Source organism: Hypanus sabinus, chromosome 4 (genome assembly GCF_030144855.1).
Source record: "Hypanus sabinus isolate sHypSab1 chromosome 4, sHypSab1.hap1, whole genome shotgun sequence".
Taxonomy (NCBI): Eukaryota; Metazoa; Chordata; class Chondrichthyes; order Myliobatiformes; family Dasyatidae; genus Hypanus; species Hypanus sabinus.
The window spans coordinates 159,219,650-159,243,527 of NC_082709.1; the positions used below are offsets into that span (position 1 = coordinate 159,219,650).

General features: G+C 38.0%; 1 protein-coding gene across 2 annotated transcripts; it reads left to right on the top strand.

The window, feature by feature from the left end:
- Positions 1-804: 804 nt before the first annotated feature.
- Positions 805-23,513, top strand: LOC132393401 (PEST proteolytic signal-containing nuclear protein-like). Of its 2 annotated transcripts, none has more exons than XM_059968558.1 (5): positions 805-882; positions 5,142-5,380; positions 7,948-8,022; positions 11,594-11,649; positions 19,249-23,513. In XM_059968558.1, exons 1-5 carry the CDS (start codon positions 837-839, stop codon positions 19,370-19,372), a joined length of 540 nt encoding a protein of 179 aa, XP_059824541.1. In that variant the 5' UTR covers positions 805-836; the 3' UTR covers positions 19,373-23,513. The 2 variants fall into 2 exon arrangements, with proteins under 2 accessions (XP_059824541.1, XP_059824542.1); XM_059968559.1 differs by lacking the exon at positions 805-882 and adding an exon at positions 893-5,118 and having other exon boundaries at positions 5,194-5,380.
- Positions 23,514-23,878: the final 365 nt, after the last annotated feature.

Here is a 23,878-nt window from a genome sequence, read left to right on the forward strand (position 1 = left end):
GCAACCAGCCTCTCCTCACTGGACTACATTTACAGTTCCCACTGCCTCAGTAAAGCAGCCAGTATAATCAAAGACCCCACCCACTCCGGTCACTCTCTTCTTCCATCGGGCAAAAGATACAAAAACTTGAAAACATGAACCACCAGGCCAAAGTACAGGTTCCAACCTACTGTTATAAGACTATTATAAGGTTCCCAGGAACAATAAATTAAGCTCTTGACCTCATAATCTACCTGTACTATAGCTGCTACAATTTGTTCTGTACATTGAGGTTCTGGAGATGCTAGAGATCCTAAGCAACAACAAAAAAAAACTGCTGAAGGAACTCAGCAAGTCAGGCTGTATCCCTGGAAGGGAACAAACAGTCAAATTTTGGGCCCTTAATAGCTAGATAGGAAGGAGACAGAAGCCAGAAGGGGATGGAGTACAACTGGCAGGTGATAGGTAAGGTAAGAAGGAACCTGCGTCGTTGTTTTACATGGTTCTACCTCAGTGCACTGTGTAACGATCTGATCTGTACGCACAGTATGCAAGACAAGTTTTTCAACTGTATCTCGTTACGTGACAATATTCCAATTAACACTGACTTCTTCAGCAATACACAGAAAAATGAAATACTGTAAATAATGAAAGCTCGATTAATATAATGTCAGGAAAGCAAATTTGTGCTAGAGTTACTGAATTCATCGAACTGTAAAATTAAGAATCACAACTAGACTGTCCCGTGAGGAACCCAATAACAAAGGTACGCCACTTCGATGTTTTCAATCCCTTGGCGCCAGGAAGTGACGTAGCGCAAGCTCCCAGGAGCCTCCGGGGTGTTAGGTTGATTGGAAATGGCGGAGCGAACGCATTTGGAGCAGGCGAAGCTGCAGGATGAAGGTGCCGGTTCCTAATCTTTTACCACACAGAGCGCGGCAGCAAGTGCAGTGCTACACATTACATGCTACCGCGTTAGTGAAGGAAAGACATTTGTGTATAAAATTCATAAGGACGCATGGAGGAGTGCGGGAGGGTGACCGGGGCGGGCCCCCAGCGGGATGAGAGGCGAAAGCGGGTTTTTTTCCCCCTTTGATCTGTCACGCCTAATTTGATACGTTGCCGATAAAGGCTCACCTTTCAGTTGTAAATCATTTAATGGGGTTGTGTTTATCAGCAAGGAGTTCTGTTAACGTTAGCCAGCCTTACCCTATCTGTGAACTTTAGATCCTTAATAACGTGGTTGACTCAAACTGCCCCTGCAGGCCAGCCAGTTCGGAGGCGGATCCAGTGAACGAACAAAATAAAGTTCCTCGTGCCTAAATGTTAGGGTTGAAGTGAAAATTTATCAAACTTGGCATATTTGTTTAAAAGCAACCTTACAGGTTTTAAAAAATAAATTTGTACTTGATATAGTTGCAGATTTAATACCTTTTCTGTATTTTTTTAATGAAACGTAGTATCTGACTCCTATTATGTCAGTTTGATGTAAAATGCCACCACCTGATGTGTATTTGATTGTAGTTTAAGTTTACTTCAAATTATTCAGTAATTTTAGCCATGTCCTTAATGAATCAGTCGAGATGCAAAGGACCATATGGTCTACCTTTTATAATCTTGCAATCCTATCTAATATGTTGATTTGGATTGGTTATTTTATTTAATTGAGGTAGCTGAAAGCAAGCATTAACACTTTGGGCGAGGTTAGGAATATATAACAGTACAGCACAGGTTGTATAGGTTGGCCCAAGATGTGCCAACCTATACAAACCTAGTCTACAATCTATCTAACGCTTCCCTCCTACGTAGCCTGTAACCCTCCTTTTTTTTACATCCATGTACTTCTTGAGTCCAGCTTATAATTTTCTAGGTGCCATCCTTTTGGCTGTACTAATCTTTCTTTAATTTATGTATTGAATGTTAATTTGCCACAAAATGCAGGGTAAAACCAGTTGATAAGAGCTAAGAACACGGCTAGGGCAATGGGCCTCTCAGTCCTGCTCTGCCTTTCAATCAGATGATTGCTGATTTTCTAACTTAGTCCTGTTTTTAAGTCCTCCTAAATCCTTGAAAATTTTAACTCCCCAGAAATCAACTAGAATCTCAGCTAATGACTGAACTTCTGTGGTAGAAATTTCCAAAGATTCCTCACTCTGGGGTGAAGGGAGTTCAAAACAAATCGATCTAGCTGTATTCTCCAATAATGACATAAAGTTCTTGGAAATACCCTCCATGTGTCTGTCTTGATGTACCCCTTAAGAATTTTGTATTTTTCAATGAATTAACTTCTGAGTCTTCCGACCTGAAAAATAGACGTCTATCTTATTCAATCTCTCCTGACATAATGGACCTGGCATGATAGGAACCAGTCTGGTAAACTTTTACTGCGCTCACCCTATAGCAAGTACAGTATATTCTTTTTAAGAAAGGAGATTAAAATTGTACACAGTACTCCACTGTATTCTAGGCCTTCTATAACTCCAATGTGACACCATTATTCTGTAATACACACAAATGCTGGAGGAACTCTGCAGCTCAGGCAACAGTCATGAAGAGGAATGAACAGCCAATGTTTCGAGCTGAAATTCTTCATCAGGAATCTTCTGATCACTTGTTCAGTCAATTCCAGTATGTCCTTTGCCTTCCTAATTGTTGTGCTTGCATGTTACCTATCAATTTCTAATGCATAAAGACACATGTTTCCCTTTGAACATAAATATTTCAGACTCTTCAAGTTAAAAAGTACTTAGCATTTTCACATTTTATGCTACTGACCACATTTTGTCCACTCAGCCTGTCGATGCCTCAAATCTATTTCTGATCACTTTGTTACTCTCATTCTGATTAGTTTTGTATCTGGAGTACATGTGGAAATATTGCATTTGATCCTCCTCACTCAGATCATTGACACAACTTGTGAATAGTTGGAGCCCTGTCATTGCCAACTAGTTGACAGCTTGCCAACCCAAGAAAGATCCATTAACTTTTCCATTCTTGTTTTCTACAAATTCTGAATGTGTCATTATATCACCATTATTCCATGTTAAGCTTGTTTATCAAGCTTCTGTGTGGGACCCTGATCTTTATGAAAATCCATTAGTTTCCACTTATGTGCTCTGCTGGATATATCCACAAAGTCATACAGACTAACTACATTAGTCAAATGCAGTTTCTCTTTAATAAATCCATGTTGAGACTGAAAAATCGGTCTGATATTTTCCAAGCGTCAATAGATTCCAGTATTTTCCCCACCATTGTTAATCAGGGTAGCAGTTTGGAAAGTTCCAATTTGTCTCTCCATTTCTTAAATGGTGGCATCACGTTTGCCACCCTGCTATCTACAGAAGTTAAAATCTCTAGAATTTTAGATTCTATAGAATCTAAAATATGTAAGATATGTAAGAATGTAAGATATTTAGAGCCATTATCTTTATAGTCAACTGTTTCAAAACTTTGCGATGAAAATCTTCAAGTCTGAGGTTACTAGTACTCTGGCTCATTATCATTTCTAGTAGATTTTTTTTTACTAATACCAACTTCGCCTATTTTGCATTGTGTGATTCACATTTTGGCAACACAAAAAATCCAGTAGGACCAAATCAGTACTAGTTTTAATTAATGAAGTATCCTCGTTGCTGCTCTGTACTAAATTGAATATAACAGTATCATAGGGGACATTGCAGCAACTTGCCAAGTAAATGTAAACTCACATTACAGTAATAGGTAGCTTGCAACTTAGATTTGTTTAGCCATGCTCGGACATGAGATGATTCCATTATATTTTCAGCACAGGAAAAGAAAATGCTATGAATACTCAACAGACCGTACAATGTTTGTGTTAAGATTAATCTTACAAATCAGTGACTTTTTTAAAATTAGGACTGATTCATGCTTCCAGTTCTGATGAATGGTGGTTGATTAGTTGCTGCCTGGTCTGAGTATTTTTGGAAGTTAGTGTTTTGCATTTCCTCTAGTATATTTTTGGTGTGTAGATTTGAATATAGTTTTCTTTCAAATAATGCATTGATTGTGCTGTGCTTAAAACCTATAGTAATTTGTTGTGGAAGTCACATTTAATAAATCACTTTTTAAGAATTATTTAATTCTTATAGTAATCTTGCAGAAATAAAGTTTTGTATAGTATAAATGGAGAGCAATAGTGATTAGGGAGTCAAAGTGGACTTTTCATACTGTGTATGTTTTGTATATAACAACCCAATGTTGCATCCATTTCTGTCTTCTAATTAACAGGCCAATGAAAGGAATGCTTGCTAGGTCCTGGGCTGTTTTGTTGGAATGCAGAGAATATTTGTTAAGAAAAATGTGATATTGGGGGTATATAAAAATAAGGCTCTTAGCTAGCACCTCTGTTAAAATCATTTGAATCTGAAAACTATGCAAGTTCTTTGTTCAAAATTAGGAGGAATTTGTTTTAAAACTGTCAATTCTGAATTGAAAATAATTACTTCTCAAAACAAAATTTTATTCTATAGTAAATCAACATATGTAAAACTATTCAATCTTAAGTTTTTGGTTGTCATTTGCTATTCTGAATTTTGTCTCTAGAATTAACTTTAATCAGACAGATTTCAAACTAATTGAAAGATTTGAAAAATTGTCTATTTTTAAATTTAACATCACTGGAACATATGTACGCTGCTGGACACTGAAAAGTAAGACCAAGATTCACAAATGTAGAAAATGAAATTTCTTGAACTGTGAATCTGTTTATCCTGGTATTGATTTTGGCCACCAGTTATTTTAGGATTTGCCAATGTGGCTAAAATGTTATATCCCAACGCCGCTTAAAATGTTAACACCAGAAAATCTACAGTTTGGAAAGTACTTGGTGAATGTGTATTCATTGTGGACCTTTTGGTCTACTAAAATCTGTACTGTTTTGGTCCTGTGAATTTTTTCTGGGGTCCAAGAAACAGGAGCACTGGATTAATCCTGCCCTGAAACTGAAATTTAGAGTCTATCCATCTATGAAATGGTTTTCTAGAGCCTGCATCTACTATATCTGACAAACAGTGGAAGAGACTGCTGGTTCAGTCAATGCACACCCACAGAAGCTCCTTAAATGCTTATTGAGGTTGCTGCAATCGTCAAAGTGCTCGATAAAAGTATCTCATCTTGGTAAGTTGTTTCGACTCCACCAGGACCAGAAGAGAAAGCAGAGAAAACTGTGAAAACTAAGACTGTTTCTTCCAGTAATGAAGGAGAAAGTTCAAGTCGAAATGCAGAGAAAAGAGCAGCTAACGAAAGAGATCAAGACGACTCAGCTGCTGGGGATACAAACAACAAACCCACGCCTGCAAAAGTCTCAAAAGTTGGATTTTCCATAGGAAGTACAACTCTAAAGAAGCCAGCCCCAATATCCATCAAATTAGGAGCAAATGTAAGTAACGACTTTTTTTGGTTTTGTTTATAATGTGGTTGGAGGCTAGAGTAGTTAATGACAATCATTTATTGAAAGGATGTAAATGGGATGGCATTTTCCTTATGTTGAGGCTACGTCCACACTAAACCGACGTTTTCGTCCCCCAAAACTGGAGCTTTACAGAAACGTTTTCCAGGGTGGGTATTTTTGAAAACGCCGCTCGGGCAGTTAAGTGTGGACGGGGTAACCAGAGAAATCTGAAAATGCTGTCAGACGACAGCACGCCATTTCATTGTTTTCTTGAATGCAACCCAACAATTTCAGAACAGATGGCAACGAGACTGAAGCCAGAAGAGTTAAATGTACTCACCAAATACTTTGACCCATAACTTACTGAATAAATAGGTATACTCACTTTGCCCTGTTTTCTGTCTTTGCTTATATGAAGGTGGTTTACCTATTTATGCAAGTACTTCTCTGACAATAGATGTGTAACAGCCTAATGTAACATTGTGTGGAAATACAAGATAATACTGATGCAGACATGTTTTACACATTTAACAAGGTGCTTTATTAATGCAACAGAGTTAGTTAGTTTTTCAATGTTCATCGTCAGTGGGGTCATACTGTCCATGAACTCCCTGTCGGTTGCCTCCGTACGCTTCAGTGTTTTTTTTTACTTTTAAGTCCTCCTGAGCGAGAGCCAACAGCTGCCTGTTGTTTAAGTTTTTCTAGTCTGTAGCTGAACAAACATGCACCATCTTTCACAGCAAGATTCGACATCAAACATGTTTTCAGTAGATGTGTCCTGCGCAAGCACAGTAGGGGGAGATTCGCCGAAATATCCATTTCAGTGTGGACAGAGATAGTTTTTAAAAATGCGTAGTGTGGACACCTGTCGTTTTTACGCGAAACCGGCATTTTCAAAATTATCCAGTCTGGTGTGGATGTAGCCTGAGTTTTCCCTACCAAACAGCTTAACTCGTTCAGATTCAAATGGAGCATAAGCTGTGAGATATATAACTGAGGCAGAAGAATATCAGTATGAGATACTAATATATGAGCATTAAACCTACGAATGGATTGCATTGAGGACCAAACTAAATTTCACGGAGATATATTGTCAGTCTTTTCGTTCATCCTATTTTCATTTAATTCTAACATTCTCCTAATTAAGTGGAATGTACTTAATTTAAGGCATGTGAACAGTGCAGAGTTAAGAAATGTTAATGTTCAAAGTCAAGCTCAGATTGTCGTGTTACCTTCAGAATGTACTTGCCTCCAGTCTGTTTTTTAATGGTTATCGTTAGAAAAAGAGGCTGCCCCAGTAGAGCACTTGAATATCAAACAATTCATAGTTTATAAAGATGATCCTTGTAAGAAAGGTAAAATATAGAAATTGAAAAATTTATTGCAAATTTAACTTGGAATAACATGTTTTTGTAATAACAAATTTATATCCAACCTGATTCTGAAATGACAGTGTAAATTCTTAACTCTTACGTTGGGCTATGCTTACCAAGTTGGAATATTTTAGATGAAATCATTCAGGCAATGTTGCTGATTTTCTTACAAACTATGTAAAAATGTAGTAGTGTGTTTTTTTTCAGTCAATAGATTTTTTTGGGTGACTAATTAAACCCAAGTCCTTGTGGGGGATCAGTTGGCTAGATCTTAGAGCATTTGCCCCAGTATCCCTGCTCTCTGCCTCTTGTTGCTCAGACGTTTTCACAGAACAGTAATTCACCATCAATTCCATTAACTTCATCAGAGCTAGCTATCTGTACTGAGACATTAGTGACTCCATATTGAAATTTCTGTGGATGCTATCTTTTTGTCACCTTGTTACAAAATTTCACATAGATTCATCAGTATTAGCATATCCTTTAAAATACAAAAATAAATTACTGTAAATACTGGATATCAGAACAAAAAATATAAAATTCCAGGAATACCTGACTTGTGGGGCAACATTTGAAGAATAGTGTTTCAGGTCACTTATTTTTCATTTGAGTAAACTTCCTGGAAAATCATGTTGATCGTAACTAATTCTCTGAATATTTTCAGAACGCTCAGTTGCTGAGACCATATTTTTAGGTTCAAATATTGTGTCTGGTGCTACATGCTCTCAGGCTTTTGTATCATTCAGGCTATTGATAGAATAACATAAGCAGGTATTATAAGCATGGATCATTATTAGAATAGCCATGATTAATAGAAGGAAACTAAAAGAGTTAAAATGGAAGGGATAGTGAGGTTATTGAAATGTATGCACTCCTCAAATTGAACTGAAATATTTATAAACTGAGTGGTTAGCAAGGGAATGTGGTGGACTGCATTTGGAAAAAAAGAGAACTGACGCTACTTCGAAAGACGAACTTAATCTGAATGACATTCAAACTTATTAATGGTATTGATAAATAAGGAAAAACTGATTTCATGTGTAGTTTCACTATAATGTGTTTTGAGTAGTTGTAAAGGTTCAAACAGAGTCTCATAACATCTAGTTAGGAAAATAGTTCATGTAACTTTTTATTTTTATTTTGGTTGCATTGATTCATGCATGATCCATTCCTGTCCCGTAGAAACCAAAAGAAAATCCACCTGTCCTAGCTCCAAAGAAGCCTTCAGTTGCTGCAGTCTTTAATGAAGATGATGATGTAAGTGTATTTTCTAAAAGTAATGTGTTATAGAACCAAAGCGAAATTATGAAAAAGCCATTTGGCCTTTCCACGATGGCTGATCTTATACCTCTGCATCACTTCGTGCATTAACTTTGATATCATTAATATTTAAACATCTTATTGATAAGACCGTAAGATATAGGAGCGGAATTAGGCTATTTGGCCCATCAAGTATGCTCTCCCATTTCATCATGGCTGATCCATTTTTTCTCTCAGCCCTAATTTCTGCCTTCTCATATTCCTTCATGCCCTGACCAATCAAGAATCTATCAACCTCTGCCTTAAATATATGTAAAGGCTTGGCCTCCACAGCTGCCTGTGGTAAAGAATTCCACAGATTCACCACTCTGGCTTAAGAAATTCCTCCTCATCTTTGTTCTGAAAGGAAGTCCCTCTATTCTGAGACAGTGTCCTCTGGTTTTAGACTCTCCCAGTTTGGGAAACTTTGTCTCCACATACACTCTATGTAGGATCTTCACCATTTGATAGGTTTCAATGAGATCACGCCTCATTCTTTCGAATTCTAGTCAATACAGGCCCAAAGCCATCAAACACTCTTCATGTAACAAGCTATTCAATCTTGGAATCATTTTCTTGACCCTCCTTTGAACCCTCTCCAGTTTCAGCACATCCTTTCTAAGATGAAGAGCCCAAAACTGCTCACAATAATCCAAGTGAGACCTCATCAGTGCTTTATAGTCTCAACATCACAACCTTGTTTTTATATTCTAGTTCTCCTAAAATGAATGCTAACATCGCATTTGCCTTCCTCACCACAGACTCAACCTGCAAGTTAACCTTTGGGGAATCCTGCAAAAAGAACTCTCAAGTCCCTTTGCACTTCAGCTTTTTTCGTATTTTCCCTCCATTTAGAAAATAGTCAATTCTTTCATTTATTCTACCAAAGTGCATGACTATACACTTCCTGACACTGTATTCCATCTGCCATTTCTTTGCCCATTCTCCTAATCTGTCTGTCCTCTGTAGCTTCTCTACTTCCTCAAAACTACCTACTCCTCCATCATCTACATCATCTGCAAACTTTGCAACAATTCCATCATCCAAATCATTGAAGTATAACGTAAAAAGAATCGGCCCCAACACAGACCCCTGTGGTACATCACTAGTCACTGGCAGCCAACCAGAAAAGGCTCCCTTTATTTCCACGCTTTGCCCCCTGCCAATCAGCCACTGTTTTATCTAGAATCTTTCCTGTAATATCATGGACTTGTAGCTTATTAAGCAGCCTCATGTGTGACACCCTGTCAAAGATCTTCTGAAAGTTCCAGTACACAACATCATCTGATTCTCCTTTGTTTATATCCTGCTTGCTATTTCTTCAAAGAATTCCAACAGATTTTTCAGACAAGATTTTCCTTTGAAACCATACCAACTATGGCCTACTTTATCATGTGCCTCAAAGTACCCAGACCTCAGCCTTAATAATTGACTCCAACATCTTCCTAAACACTGAGTTTAGACTAACTAACTTATAGTTTCCTTTCTTCTGCCTCTCTCCCTTTCTGAAGAGTGGAGTGACATCTGCAATTTTCCAGTCTTCTGGAACCATTTCAGAACCTTGGGGTGTACACCATCTGGTCCAAGTGACTTATCTAACTTCAGACCTTTCAGTTTCCCAACAACCTTCTTTCTAGTTATGGTAACTTCACATGCTTCATGCTCCCTGACACCTAGAACTTCCATCACACTGCTAGTTTCTTCTGCAGTGAAGACTGATACAAACTACTTATTCAGTTTGTCTGCCATTTTGTTGTACCTCTCCAGCATCATTTTCCAGTGGTCCAATATACACTTTTGTCTCTATTTTACATTTTATATTTCTGATGAAACTTTTGGTATCCCCTTCAATATTATTGACTAGCTTACTTTCATATTCCATCTTTGCCTTAATGGCTTTTTTAGTTGCCTTCTGTTGCTGTTTAAAAGCTTCCCAATCCTCTAACTTCCAAGATCTATGTATTGGATATACAACAGCCTTCTTGGATAGACATTTCAAAAACTTCACTTCCTCTTCTCATCTCTGTCCTGAGTAGTCAATCCTTTGTTATTGAGATTGACAATGGAAATGTGTCTCCCTTTTTACATCTCATTTAAAAAAAACTTTTAATGAGAACACCCCTTGTTCCTCAGTACTCCAGAGAAGATGCCTACTGTAGATAATAGAGTGCCTTCATACAATGCTATCGATGATAGCATCCTCCATCTGTCCTGCTGGATAGTCTCGGCCCAAAACGTCGACTGTACACTTTCCCCTAGATGTTGTCTGGCCTGCTGAGTTCCTCTAGCATTTTGTGTGTGTTGCTTGGATTTCCAGCATCTGCAGATTTTCTCTTGTTTGTATCCTCCAATTCTTCATTTTCATTGTAACATTCAAGGTAATTGTCGATGCCTTGAAATTGTTAATTGTTCCTAACTTGTTGAAGTAGTGTATTTGTTTCATTTTTATTCCTGGCTGTTTCTGGCATTTCTAGGCCTGAATGCTTGAAACCGCAGTTCTGAATTGCTAGTTTCTTCCCAACTGTTAGTGATAAAATCACTTTTTTTTTAATACAAACACACACAACTGATGCTGTTTAAAAACTTCTCACCAAGTATGACGTAGTGTCTAATGGCCACACAAGTACATATGACTGATACTAATTAGAGCCTGTTCGACAAGAGTATCCTGTCCCAAGTAGCAGCATAGTGTCCCAAATAAACAGAGAGTAAATATGGAAACTTAGGTAAATATTGTTGTAAAAAATGTCTAACCTGAAAATATTGCAAAAAATGTGTATGAGTGAGAGAACATTTGTTAATTAACTCCTCAAAAGTCATCAATCGACGATCACAAAATAAATCTGTAAAAGAATGAATTCCTTTATTTTTCCATATTCAAATTGTCTTGCAATAAGGATCAACATCTGATTTACCTTCCTGCTTGCGTGCTTCGTCTGCACGTTAACAGTGATCTGTGTATGTCTCAGATCAACATTGAGTCTTTTTTTAACATTTGGATACTTAACCTAATACAGTTGATTTAGATATCAATGAATTGATGATTTTAGGACTGTTCAAGAATTTTCATTCACTTTTTTGGAGTATTGTTTGATTACAAATCAGAGTCTTAAGATTTCCCAAATGACCGGTACAGTTTTTTAGTAGTTGCATTTTGTACCATTTTTATGCTACTGTTTCATAACAGAAGAACTCAGGCCCTTAGTATGCATAGAGTCAAAGCTAATTCACTAATTGGGATTGATTTCTTACAGGGCATGGCTACTTTTTCACTGAACTGTTGCTGCAGGAATTCAGTAAGAGATCAACATTTCACCTGAATCAGTCCATGTGCAGGATTTTGGCCTGAAACTTTGACAATTCTTCCTCTCTCAGATGGTGCTCAACCCAGTAGATTATTTGTTGAATTACAATTAGAATTTAACAAAAAAATTTGAATACTCAATTCTTCCAACATAAAATTTATGAAAATGGCTTGACCATAACATCTGTAAATAACATTGCTTAATGGAATTATATCTCTTTACAGAGTGAGCCAGAAGAAATGCCCCCAGAAGCAAAAATGCGCATGAAGAATATGGGAAGGTAGGTAAGGTAATTGATGGCTGCAGTCTAAAATGTTTGCACAATCGCCTACCAATGTCTTTGTATCAGCATGTATCAACATCTACACTAATGTTTCCCTGGAAGCAGTCAACTTAGAAACATTGCATCTACCAAACATCCTTCTTTTGCAGACCTTTGGGGTTGAGAATAGTATGTTCCCACTCCGCAAGCAGAGGTAAAAAATGCTCATGACTGAATTTGCTTTAGTGTGGTGTCAAGAGCAAGGAATCGATTTCAGAGATGCGGGGTTAGCCTATGAGGAGAGATTGGTTACCTCAGACTGTACTTGCTAGAACTCAGAGGAATGGAAGGGGAATTTATAGAACCAAAAAATTATTAAAGAAAGGACTAGATGCGATCAAGGCAAGGAAGTTGTTTGCACTGGTAGGTGAGGCTAGAACTAGGGGACATCACTTGAAGATATTGGGGAGTAGATTTAAGATGGAACTTCTTTTCCCAGAGAGTGGCGAATCTGTGGAATACTCTGCCCTACCTCATTAGGTATATTTAAGACAGATTAATTTTTGCATAGTAGGGGAATTAAGGTTCTGGAGAAGGGGTAGATAAGTGAAGCTGAGTCCACAGCCAGATAAGGCATGTAACAATAGAGCAGGCTCAATGGGCCAAATGGCTTACTCCTGCTTCTATTTTTTATGTTCGTATGTTCAGTGTTGAGGGGGTTCCCAAATGATTGTAGACAGGGCTCTGCTGTTCAAGCTTGATGGTGAGCAGATATCCCTTTCTAATGTCTTCCTTCAGTGCGTTCCTGCGCCACATTCCCTACTGTTTCCTTTTCTCTAATTGCCTTTCAGCTTCTTTCTTCTGACCCCTTTCTTCCCTAATCTTTTCTAAACCAGCCTATGCCTATTTTTTAACATCTTGCTTCTCCTTGTCTTGAAGACTGAGACCATACTCCAGCTGCTACTGTTTCCCATTTTCAGGGCTTCACTGCCGGTTTCTGATCCCTCCACCCTCCCAGGTCCCAGCAGCTGCACCGCCTGCAGTGTTACTCGGAACTCTCAGTTCTCTCAAAAAAAAAACTCAATTCTTCAACTGTCTGCTCTATGAAAACTACCTGCCTTTTATATGTAATTGTAGTTTCCTGGTGCTCTCGGAATAGATTATTTCCCAGGTGATGGAGGGAGACTGCATCACTGAGCATATAAAATGACTCATAGCTCACAAGGTTTCTTGTTTCTTGTGCCCGTCTCCCACATCTCATGTAAACCTGGGGTCCCACAATGTCGTATTTGGGTCATAATTGTGGAATATGAAGTGAATAATAAGTGGGCATGCCAAATGACATCTGATACACAACATGGTTACTATCATCCATACTGTTGCAAACCCTATACATCCTTCATTTCCTTCATCCTAAACTTGGCTTAAAGATTTTTTTAAAACTATGAGATTTGTACATAAATCAAACCTTCAGAATGTTCCTCCCTCAAATAAATAACAACCTACCAAAGCATTTTAGCTGTAATCATAAAAGCAAATAATGTCTCTCAAATTCTCACTTAGAATGCTATTTTGCCTGTCCTAATCTGATCCAGACCAGTTCTGAAACTACTCCAGTTCCCATTCAGCTCCACTGTCATCTGGAGTCCTTGTAAATCTATTTTAGTCAAGTTCTATAATTATTCTACATGTCCATTCCACTCAGCAATTCAGGGTTCACATTTTAGATTCAGATTCAGATTCAGTTTATTGTCATTTAGAAACCACAAATGCAATGCAGTTAAAAAATGAGACAACATTTCCCCCAAAATGATATCACAAAAGTATATGACACAAAACAGACTACACCAGAAAATCCACGTAACGTTTGGCAATCCCCAATCCAGAGTACAGAGAGGTTGCTGCGTATTAATATCGCGCTACCGTCTAGCGCGTTCCTTGGAAAGGAGCTCCAAATCCATCAGACAAAAACAAGACCAAAAACTACAAGAACTGCACAAAACCACATAGTTACAACAGTGCAAACAATACCATAATTGATAAAAAAAAACAGACTATGGGCACAGTAAAAATAGCCCAAGATGTTAAAGGACTGTAAGTTCAAAAGAAATCACCACGGTTTCCACAAGTCCCCAGGGTCCCGACAGACTTGCCATCCCACGCCGGCAGCAGAAGGGAATACCCCCGCTATGGACTTCCAAGGTGCCGCCCGACTCAGCCTCGCAGACGCAACAATGGAAGCTCCGTCGAAACCAGCTTTGTAGACGCAGCACACACCGAAAGTGACCTGAGTCCGTTGAACCTCCGAGCCGACGACCATCCCCTCCAGCACAGCTTCTCCGAGGACCATACTCTGCCGAGCGTATTGAGACGGCCATCAGCAACGCGACCCCGAGGACTGGGGGCCTGTTCTTCCCAGCAGAGTCCCGGACCTCACACCAGCAGCAGCAACGAAGAAGGTCTTCCTGGAATTTCCCGATGTTTCTCCATGCTTCCATGTCCGCTTTCAATCGATTATGATTGCGCACGGCACCCCACTTCACAAATAACAGATAATAAGTTCCGGAGTCGCCGCTGCAAGCTGCGTCGCACTGCCATCTTGGATCTTGGATTTGTGCCCACATTTTGAAATTTTGCCCCATGCAAACCTTGCGACTTGCTTCTTTTCCCTTTCCTCTTCTAGTCAAAATTCTAGAGATAGCTCAGCATAAACTTGGGTTGCTTCCATATTTCAGGCATTATTTGTATTAAGCCACTTAAAAAGTTGGAATTATTTACATTTAAATGTTAGAAATGTTGAAGACATCAGCAATTAAAGAACAATAAAAGCATTTGGAATTGAAGATAGTAACTACCTATATTTGTGTATGAACCAGAATTACCATGTAACTTGCACAACCCTGCTTTACCTATTCACCAGTAGCTACCTTAGATCTATACTACAGAAGCCTCAGTTGTTATCTTAGCTGTGGTCCTGCAGTTTGAACACTCACAAGTACATATCCTTATAGTATAAAGATACGTACTCAGGCTGAGCAATGCTGAGCTCCCAGGGCAGTGAAAGTGTGGTATCAAGAGGGAGGGCAAGGGCTCATCCTACATTTTCCACACACCGGTAATTCTGTTAGCCTTTTTCCTGTGCTCACGTCCTGAATAGGAAGGGGGATAACAATTTATTTTCTTTCTCTAGCCTGTTACTTGTCTTATTACTTCATAGCATCTGCCTTGTATTGTAGAATTAGGAAGGATTAAATATTTTAAATTTATATCACTATGCATTTGATTTTTAGCATACAAGTTATTGTATGCTTCAACTAAAATTGTGAATGGTGTTAAGTAATAACAGAATTCACTGTACTCATTATTAACACTTTTATTTTTTGCTTTGGTTAACAAGAATAAACTATTAAACCTGATGAGCCATTTAATTTTGAAAATAGATGCATTGCTGCTCTGTTAACCCATTCCTGTGTGTGCTTACCCTTTATTTTTAGTAAAGTACTTTTGAGAGAACTAATTGAAAATCAATTTAAAAAAAAAATGTCAGATGCCACAAATCCAAAGTAAAAATAACAAATGTTGGAAACTCTCAGCAGGCCAACTCTTTCTCATTTCCTAGATAAGAACATAAGAAATAGGAGCAAGAGTAGGCCATCTGGCCCATCGAGCCTGCCCCGCCATTCAATAAGATCATGGCTGATCTGTCTGTAAACTCAGCTCCATCTACCTGCCTTTTCCCCATAACCCTTAATTCCCTTACTATGTAAAAACCTATCTAACTGTTTCTTAAATATATTTATTGAGGAAGCCTCAACTGCTTCTCTGGGCAGAGAATTCCATAGATTCACCACTCTCTGAGAAAAACAGTTTCTCGCCATCTCCGTCCTAAATCTTCTCCCGTGAATCTTGAGGCAATGTCCCCTAGTTCTAGTCTCAACTACGAATGGAAACAACTTTGCTACTTATATATTCTTATCTATCCCTTTCAAAAATTTTTAGGTTTCTATAAGATCCCCTCTCATTCTTCTGAAGTCCAAAGAGTGTAGTCCCAGGCAACTCAATCTCTCCTCAAAAGTTAACCCCTTCATCCCTGGAATCAAACTGGTGAACCTCCTCTGCATTGCCTCCAAAGCCAGTATATTCTTCCTCAAGTATGGAGACCAGAACTGCACACTGTAATCCAGGTGTGGCCTTACCAGTACCCTGTATAGTTGCAGCTTGACCTCCCTGCTCTTGAATTCAATCCCTTTAGCAATGGAGGCTAACATTCCGTTTGCCTTCTTAAGAACCTATTGTATCTGCAAGCCATTGTGATTCATGAACAAGCACTCCCAAGTCCCTCTGTACAACAACATGTTGCAATCTTTCATCATTTAAATAATAATCTGCTCTTCAATTATTCCTTCCAAAGTGGATGATCTTGCATTTACCAACATTGTATTCCATCTGCCAGACCTTGGCCCACTCAACCTATCTATATCCCTCTGCAGACTCTCCACATCCTCTGTACAATTTGCTTTTCCACTCAGTTTAGTGTCATCAGCAAATTTTGCTGTGCTACATTCAGTCCCCTCTTCCAAATCATCAGTGTAAATGATAAACAGCTGCGGGCTCAGCACCGACCCCTGCAGTACCCCACTCACCACCAACTGCCAACTGGAGAAACACCCATTTATACCAACACTCTGCCTTCTATTGGTGAACCAATCCACTATCCATGCCAATACACTCCATGCATCCGTATCTTATTTATAAGTCTCTAGTCGGCACCTTATCGAATGCCTTCTGGAAATCCAAGTATATGATAACCACTTATTCCCCTCTATCCACTGCACTCATTATGTCATCAAAGAACTCCAGTAAGTTTGTCAAACAGGAGCTGCCCTTTCTGAATCCATGCTGCTTCTGTCTAATGCAGGGGTCGGCAACCTTTACCACTGAAAGAGCCATATGGACCCGTTTCCCACAGAAAAGAAAACACTGGGAGCCACAAAACCCATTTGACATTTAAAATGAAATAACACTGCATACAACATTTTTTTTTTGCCTTTATGCTATGTACAAACAAACTATAATGTGTTGCATTTATGAAATCGATGAACTCCTGCAGAGAAAACGAAATTACATTTCTGCATGCAACAAAAACATTTTGAACTCCAAAAAAAAGACGTTGGGTTGAAGGTTACTTTTAAGTAAAATACTCAATGTCTATTTGAGTCCTTCTTGTATTTATGAAAAACGCTGAACTTAAATTGTCTGCCAGCAGCAAACCAAAAATAACGTCAGCCAGCTGTCAACCTGAAAAATAAAAGGACTATTTCACTGAACCATGAAAAATATGAATATATGTAAAATAATAGGCAATTAAAATATTTATCATACGGTTAATGGGATTTCTGCTCCTGGACCTCAGCGCACAGCGTCTGCACATTAGGGCTGTATGACGTCACCTTCATCTTTACACAGGATCGCAAGCTGTCATCTGTGAGGCGTGCGCGATGTTTGTTTTTAATAAAGTTCATGTTGGAGAACACCTGCTCACATACATATGTGGATCCAAAGATCGACAGGACTCCAAGCGCATACCTTTTAATGTTTACATAAATGTCGGGGATAGCATTCCATGTTTCGAACACAAGTTTGTCCGGTTTGGGGAGGTTTCCAATATCACTCCATTTGTGATTCTGAGCAAGAACGGCCTACTGACGGGCAACATCTTCAAGGTCTGCTGTCAAGCGTCTAAACTTGGACATCCCATATGTCTTTGGCCATGTCAGCCAGTTCCATCTCAAGATCAGGTTGACTCACACCTGCCAATGCAGTCGTATTCAGTAGGGATGGATCGATGCTTAGGGGAGTGGCGGGTGTCAGGCATTGGCAGTGGTGACGTATATTAATAACGATAAAAAAACACGTAGTGGTGTGCTACACGCAGCGCTAAAATAACGACACGGAGTCGGTAAACTGCAGTCAAAGATAACTTTATTCGAACTAAACAGCCTTGCTTTTAAGCCTCCCTCAAACCCCCCCCCCCCCGTGGGCGCGGATGCTCCAAAAGACACATACTCATACTAGGCTATCTCCCTTAGCCGGAATGCTGGCTAATTGTGAGCCGGTTCGGATATGCCAGGAAATGGGTCGCCACAACGTTTTATTTAGATTGTACAAGATCACCATAGTCTTCAAATTTAGAATTACATTTCAAAAACTAACAAACTAACATAAAATACATTTTAATTAAATACTCATCATTTATTTTCCAAAGCCACAGGGAGTCGCAGCATAGAGATGAAAGAGCGCATGTGGCTCCGGAGCCACGGGTTGCCGACCCCTGGTCTAATGGAACCACTCCTTTTTGAATGTTTTACTATTTCTTCCTTAATGACAGCTTCAAACATTTTCCCGACTACAGACGTTAAGCTAACTTGCCTATAGTTGCCCGTCTTTTGCATACATTTTTTAAAAGGTGGCATGACATTTGCTGTCTTCCAATCTGCCGGAACCTGCCCAGAGTCTAGAGAGTTCTGATAAGTGATTACCAATGCATCTACTATAACCTCCACCAATTCCTTCAGCACCCTGGGATGCATCCCATCAGGACCAGGGGACTTATCTACCTTGAGGCCCTCCTGTTGCTCATCACTATCTCCTTAGTGATAGTGATTTCATTGAGGTTCTCACCTCCCATTTTGTCCATAACAATCTTCTTTGGCATATTAGATGTGTCCTCCACCGTGAAGACTGATACAAAATAGTCGTTCAATGCCTTAGCCATTTCCTTATCACCCAATTTCAATTTCCCCTTCTCGTCTTTAAAGGGACCTACGTTGATTTTAGCCACCCTCTTCCACTTTATATATTTATATTTATAAAAGATGCTGCCTGGTTTGCAGTGTTTCCAGAATTTTCTGTTAAGTTCTAATAAATTTTTAGATTGAATTATTGACTTCTTTCTTTGTCATTATACATATATCATTCACTGGAATCCTATCATAACTATATGATCAAATTTAATGATCCGTGTTCACAAATATTATCTCAAATATAATGAGAACTGCAGAAGATAATATGCTTAAATACAGGGACTATTGCTAAAGTTCTGCATTCTCATTCCTGCCATTTAGAATGACAAAGAAATAGATTTACAGAAATTTAAGTATTTTCTGGATTATGTGAGACATAGTTTTGGAAAGGACAGAGGGAATACAGAAACTTTCAGGTTAAAGGTGAAAGAAGATGCATTTAACACAGATACGACAGTTGGTATGAATATGGTGGGCCGTAAGGGCCTGTTTCTCTGAATCCAAAGAGCAAATTTTTAAAAAAATTACTTTTTTCTGGAAAAATATGATGCAAACATTAAGCTAAATATTTGAGAGCATGAAAATTCCAATTGTATTGAACTTAGCTACTCTTTTAGCACCAATAACTTCCAACAATATGTAACAAAACTAAGTTTCAAGGCTGTTGAGTACAAATTACAGTTCTTGCATGTTTTTATATGTTGAGGATCATGTTAAATGATTTAAATTGGGAAATTTAGCAAACATGTTTTTAATTTTTCCATGAAAATCAACTAAGTTGTGTCTTTTGGTGATTTGTATCCTCTCTCTGCAGGGAAACACCAACATCAGCAGGACCAAATTCTTTCAACAAAGGAAAACAAGGATTTTCTGATAACCAGAGGTTATGGGAACGGAAAATGAAGAGTCAGCTGCGAAATTTTGCAGATGATGACTAAAATGACCAGAGTTGAATGCGATGGGGGATATGGAATAGAAATTTAGGGATTAACATATGTTTAAAATCCCCCAGATTGCTTTGGAATGGAAACCATTCAATGATGGGTGTATAATGTATACTTAAAGACTTTCTCACTATAAATTGTAATGAGTGCAATGTGTTTAGTAAACATTGATACAAGTGGCAGAATACTTCAACATAATTTGACACTTAGATCTTGTCATATTTCAAAGCTACCACTGATATTTTTAGTGATGCGGTGTGCTGTTTGATTTGGAGTGCTATAAATTAACATCTGTTCCTATTAGTACCTAAAAGGAAGAGTTTAATTTTCACATTTGAAAAGTTCATGGTCATTAATTGCCTAGCTGCAGAGAATAGTTTTATGCTTCATATTGGGGAGGGGTATTTTTGTGTTGAGCACATTTTAAATTGTGCAAGTACTTTAAAAAAACTACCCGTAAAGTGTTTATATTTCCCAGTGCAACATTATTCCCCAGCAAAAGGATTGGCTACTGATACAGTCCCAAGTTGTGTGTACACCTCGTGGGAATAGTTTAACTTTGCCTTGTGATGTGAAACATGAAATCACCAAGTATTGGAATGACAAGAAAATGTGCGGATTTGTTCTAACACGCACCAAATCCAAATTATTTTCAGTAGAAGTCATCCTTCACAATACATATATAAATTAGCATGTGACTGACCTGTTAAAGAGTATGGTCATCATTCCAAATCTCATAAGAAATGTATTCATTGAAAGTAGTTACCAAGCAATTGGATGTGCAGAAGGATTAGCAATTTTATGCCACACATTAAAAGTTAAAATAACTGATTGTGATTGTAACCACATGAATCAGTAAGCCTTAACCTTGCTGGATTTTTTTTACTCTCCTAGCCTCTGCATTCCAGAGTTTAGAATTAGTTCTGTTGAGCAACTGCAATAAATTGTAAATTTCAAAGCAGAATGGAGTTACCGATCCAGTGTACTACAGGATATTCACCTCTTAACTCAAACTGATAAACGCTTAGAACACTCTGAGCTCTGGCTCTTAGCTAAGTCTTTTGCTGTATTCCGTTCTTTGGTATTATGTCAGGAATTCTCGTATCTTTAGACTCGCCATTTATAAAGCCTATCAAAGCTAATCACTAATTTGCTTCATTAATAGAATTCCTGTTTTCTTCCCTCCCAGCTTAGCTTTTACAGTTGTATAAATCTGGCAGAAATATGAATAATAACATTCAATGGAAAGTGCTTAAACCTAAATGCTGTTAAATTGATTCAGTGCTTGTACATAAAGAAGTAGTTATTAATTTTCCAATCTTTGTCATTAGTCTGGGCCATTAGGACTTTAGCCGAGTTTTAAAAAAAAGCTTTCCATTTAATCTGCCTTCAGACTATTTTTGTTTGATTGACTTCAATGTTTAACATTGTAATTGGAGAATCATAGATGTCTCCCTTTACAACTGTATATTAGAGGCTATAGACACTTCCCGTTTCACACACTATGTCTAGGATTCTGTAAATATTAAATGTAGACAGCTTTATTCATGCAATAATCTTTCTTGTTAAAAATAATCTTAGTGATTTATACCTGAAAATGATGCTGTAAATGGCTCAGTGTAAGAAATACTTTGCACAATGGGAGGTTCACTGTGATGTCCAAAATTGATATTGCTGAGAAAATTGCTTCTCTACATATAAAAGTAATCCAAGCTTAAGAAAGATTCTTAACCTTATTTCATTAATTTAAAAAGCACAGTTAGCTTAGTTTTCATTGTCTCTGATCTCAGAAACCTAATAAAGATAACAAAGTTTTTGCTGTTGGCTCTGTAATTGATAGTATCGCCTAAGATAGAGACTGTGAACTCTTCATTGCATTTTGGTAGATCAGAGGCAGTAGCTTGATAAATGTGATGGTGGCATTAAAATTTTTATAGTGTCATTGAATAATAAGGAAGAATCTTTTGCTGATTTCTTATCCTTCCCACAAAGTGTCTTTTGATGTGGCAAAATGGCATATAGGGAATATCCTAGGCGAGTGCGCTTTGCTCGCTGACCAAGCTGCCACCATTCAGCAGACTTGCATATGAAGTTGAGTTGTGGCAGAGTTCCAGAGACTTAGAAAGGCCATGCCTTTTTGCACAAATTATTTTGTGTTTTTTACCGGGGGGGGGGGGGGGGGAGAGAAATGAAATTAACAGGAGTAAAAATCAATCCTTTAGTGCAATTATTTGTGTTGCTCTGGGTGTTTCTTTAAATTGAGTAACTTAGTTACACTTCTGTTAAATATCTTAAATTTATATTTTTTCAATTGAAAATGACAATTTCATTTTAAACAGAAGCTCTACATAGTTAATGTTCTACAGGTATCTGTTTTGGCTGATTTCAATGGATGACTCTCATGGACCCTTTATGTAGTTGACGTGTCAGTGTGAGGCCTAGAGACTGTTAGCTGTGAAGCACACCACAGTTCAGGAGTTCACTATTGAACCTTGTGCAAGACTTGAGAAAGGAAGTAGGAGTCTGCTACTTTTTTCCTTGTGAAAGAAAGTAAAACCTGACCATAGCATGAATAACTATGAACTTCTTGCATATCTGGCTAAACCATTGTCGTAGATATAAAGGGAACACACAGGCAAGTATAACAATCACTCCCTGTAGAATGTCGAGGCTTGGATTAGGTAACCAAGCTCAACAAGGAGGGGGGAAAAATTGGGTGAGAAAGAACGGGGTTTTCTTATTTGGCACCTTTTAAAAGAAATCAATTAGTTTTGAAGCATTAAAAGTGGTAGAATATGCGGTTCTACTGCAATTTTTTATTTTGCTTTCACAGTGAGTTTGTGTCAAAAAAACTTTCTTATCCAGTCAAGCACAAAAGCTGTTCAAAAAATTAAATGGCATTGCTCATTTGGATACAATCTTTTCAAATTGGTACATCTGGGCACAGGAACTTCATTGCTACAAAATACATTGACTATACCTTTTATTGTTGATTGCTTACATTATTATTAGCAGTTTGAGCATGCTGCTTAAACAGTTGGAAAGCAGTTTTATATAAGAGACTGTAACCGAGAACTAAAAATGATGTTTGTGTAATTTATCCAACTTACTATGTATGTAGTGTTGAACCACTCATCCTTTGTCTGTGGTACTGTGCTGAGCATAGATTATTTCAGAGCTTTATCAAATCATAAGTTTGCCTCATAGACCACCTTGATTGATTTAGAATGATGGGAGAAGTGTGGTTGATATACTTTTGTCTTCCCTTGTTCTCCTGACCTGCCACTCTCTTTTAAACCTCAGCAGGCAATAGGTAAATAGACTAGAGGGTTTTTCTATCCTTTAATTACATTTCATTTTCAAATAACCTAATTCAGAATTGTAACAAATATGGAAATCATTCTACGTACAAGGCATGTAATAGAAACTCTTCCTTTCACCGAAAGCAGGGGGAGTTTTAAAGTATCTCCCTAATATACCTCTAAATTCTAAAAAGTGCTTATTTAAAAAGCATTCATGGTAAACAATATTCAAAAAATATTTTTGTACATTGTGATTCTTGATGATCACATTTTATTTTGTATAGTTTTTTCATTTTACTGTTAGTATGCAGAATATTTTAAACTTGGCTGCCAATGGTGATTGGAAACAATGGTAAATGAGCAACTTGTTGAACATGCTGTTTTGTTACAAATGGTCACAGCATGTTTAAAAATTATCCTTGCCTTGACACGTTAATCCCATTATTTGCCTTCAATTATTTCTTCTATCTCTAAAACAATATATAATTTTTTGATTATTGGGACAGTCAAAGTGGTGAAATGATTGCTAACATATCAAGACTGTCCTTTCTCCCTGTGGTAATTGTACTCTCCGATGGCCAAAATGAATTAACAATAAATCACAGGTGCAGGAGCAGACTATGTGCAGGATTTGAATTTTAAAGCTTGCTGTGTATTTTCAGATGTTAGAATTGTTTTCCTTCATCTAAGTTTTGTGCTGTATATTAAAGAGAAGCTTTTTGTCTGTTTACACATGAGGTTCTTTTGTTAAGGAAATGTGATTTTTATTTGTCCTGAATATGTCAGATTTTGCAGGTTGGGCAGGGAAAATAAAATGCTTTCTGGATCAATAATTCTTGTTTAATATTTTAATGTGCAGTTTGTATAATGAGTTGCAAGCAAGAATGCTAATTATGGAATTTGTAGGGAACAACATGAACAACTGATATTGATTGAATGGTATCAAGCAGCTTCTTACTGTACTATGAAAGGAGAACACTGAGCAATGCAGTCCCTTCCTACTGTTCCTTGTTTCCTTAAGGCCTTCTCTCACATGTGGATCAACTCCCTTTTTGCCACGCCACACTTTACACTATGGGGCACAATATGCTTTTGGGATGTGGCAGAATCCAATTCTTTTGGAGGAGAATATGCAAACTGGTGTGCCACCTCTATCCCCTCCCTTCTTTCCAGACACCTGTTATTAAGATTTAACTCC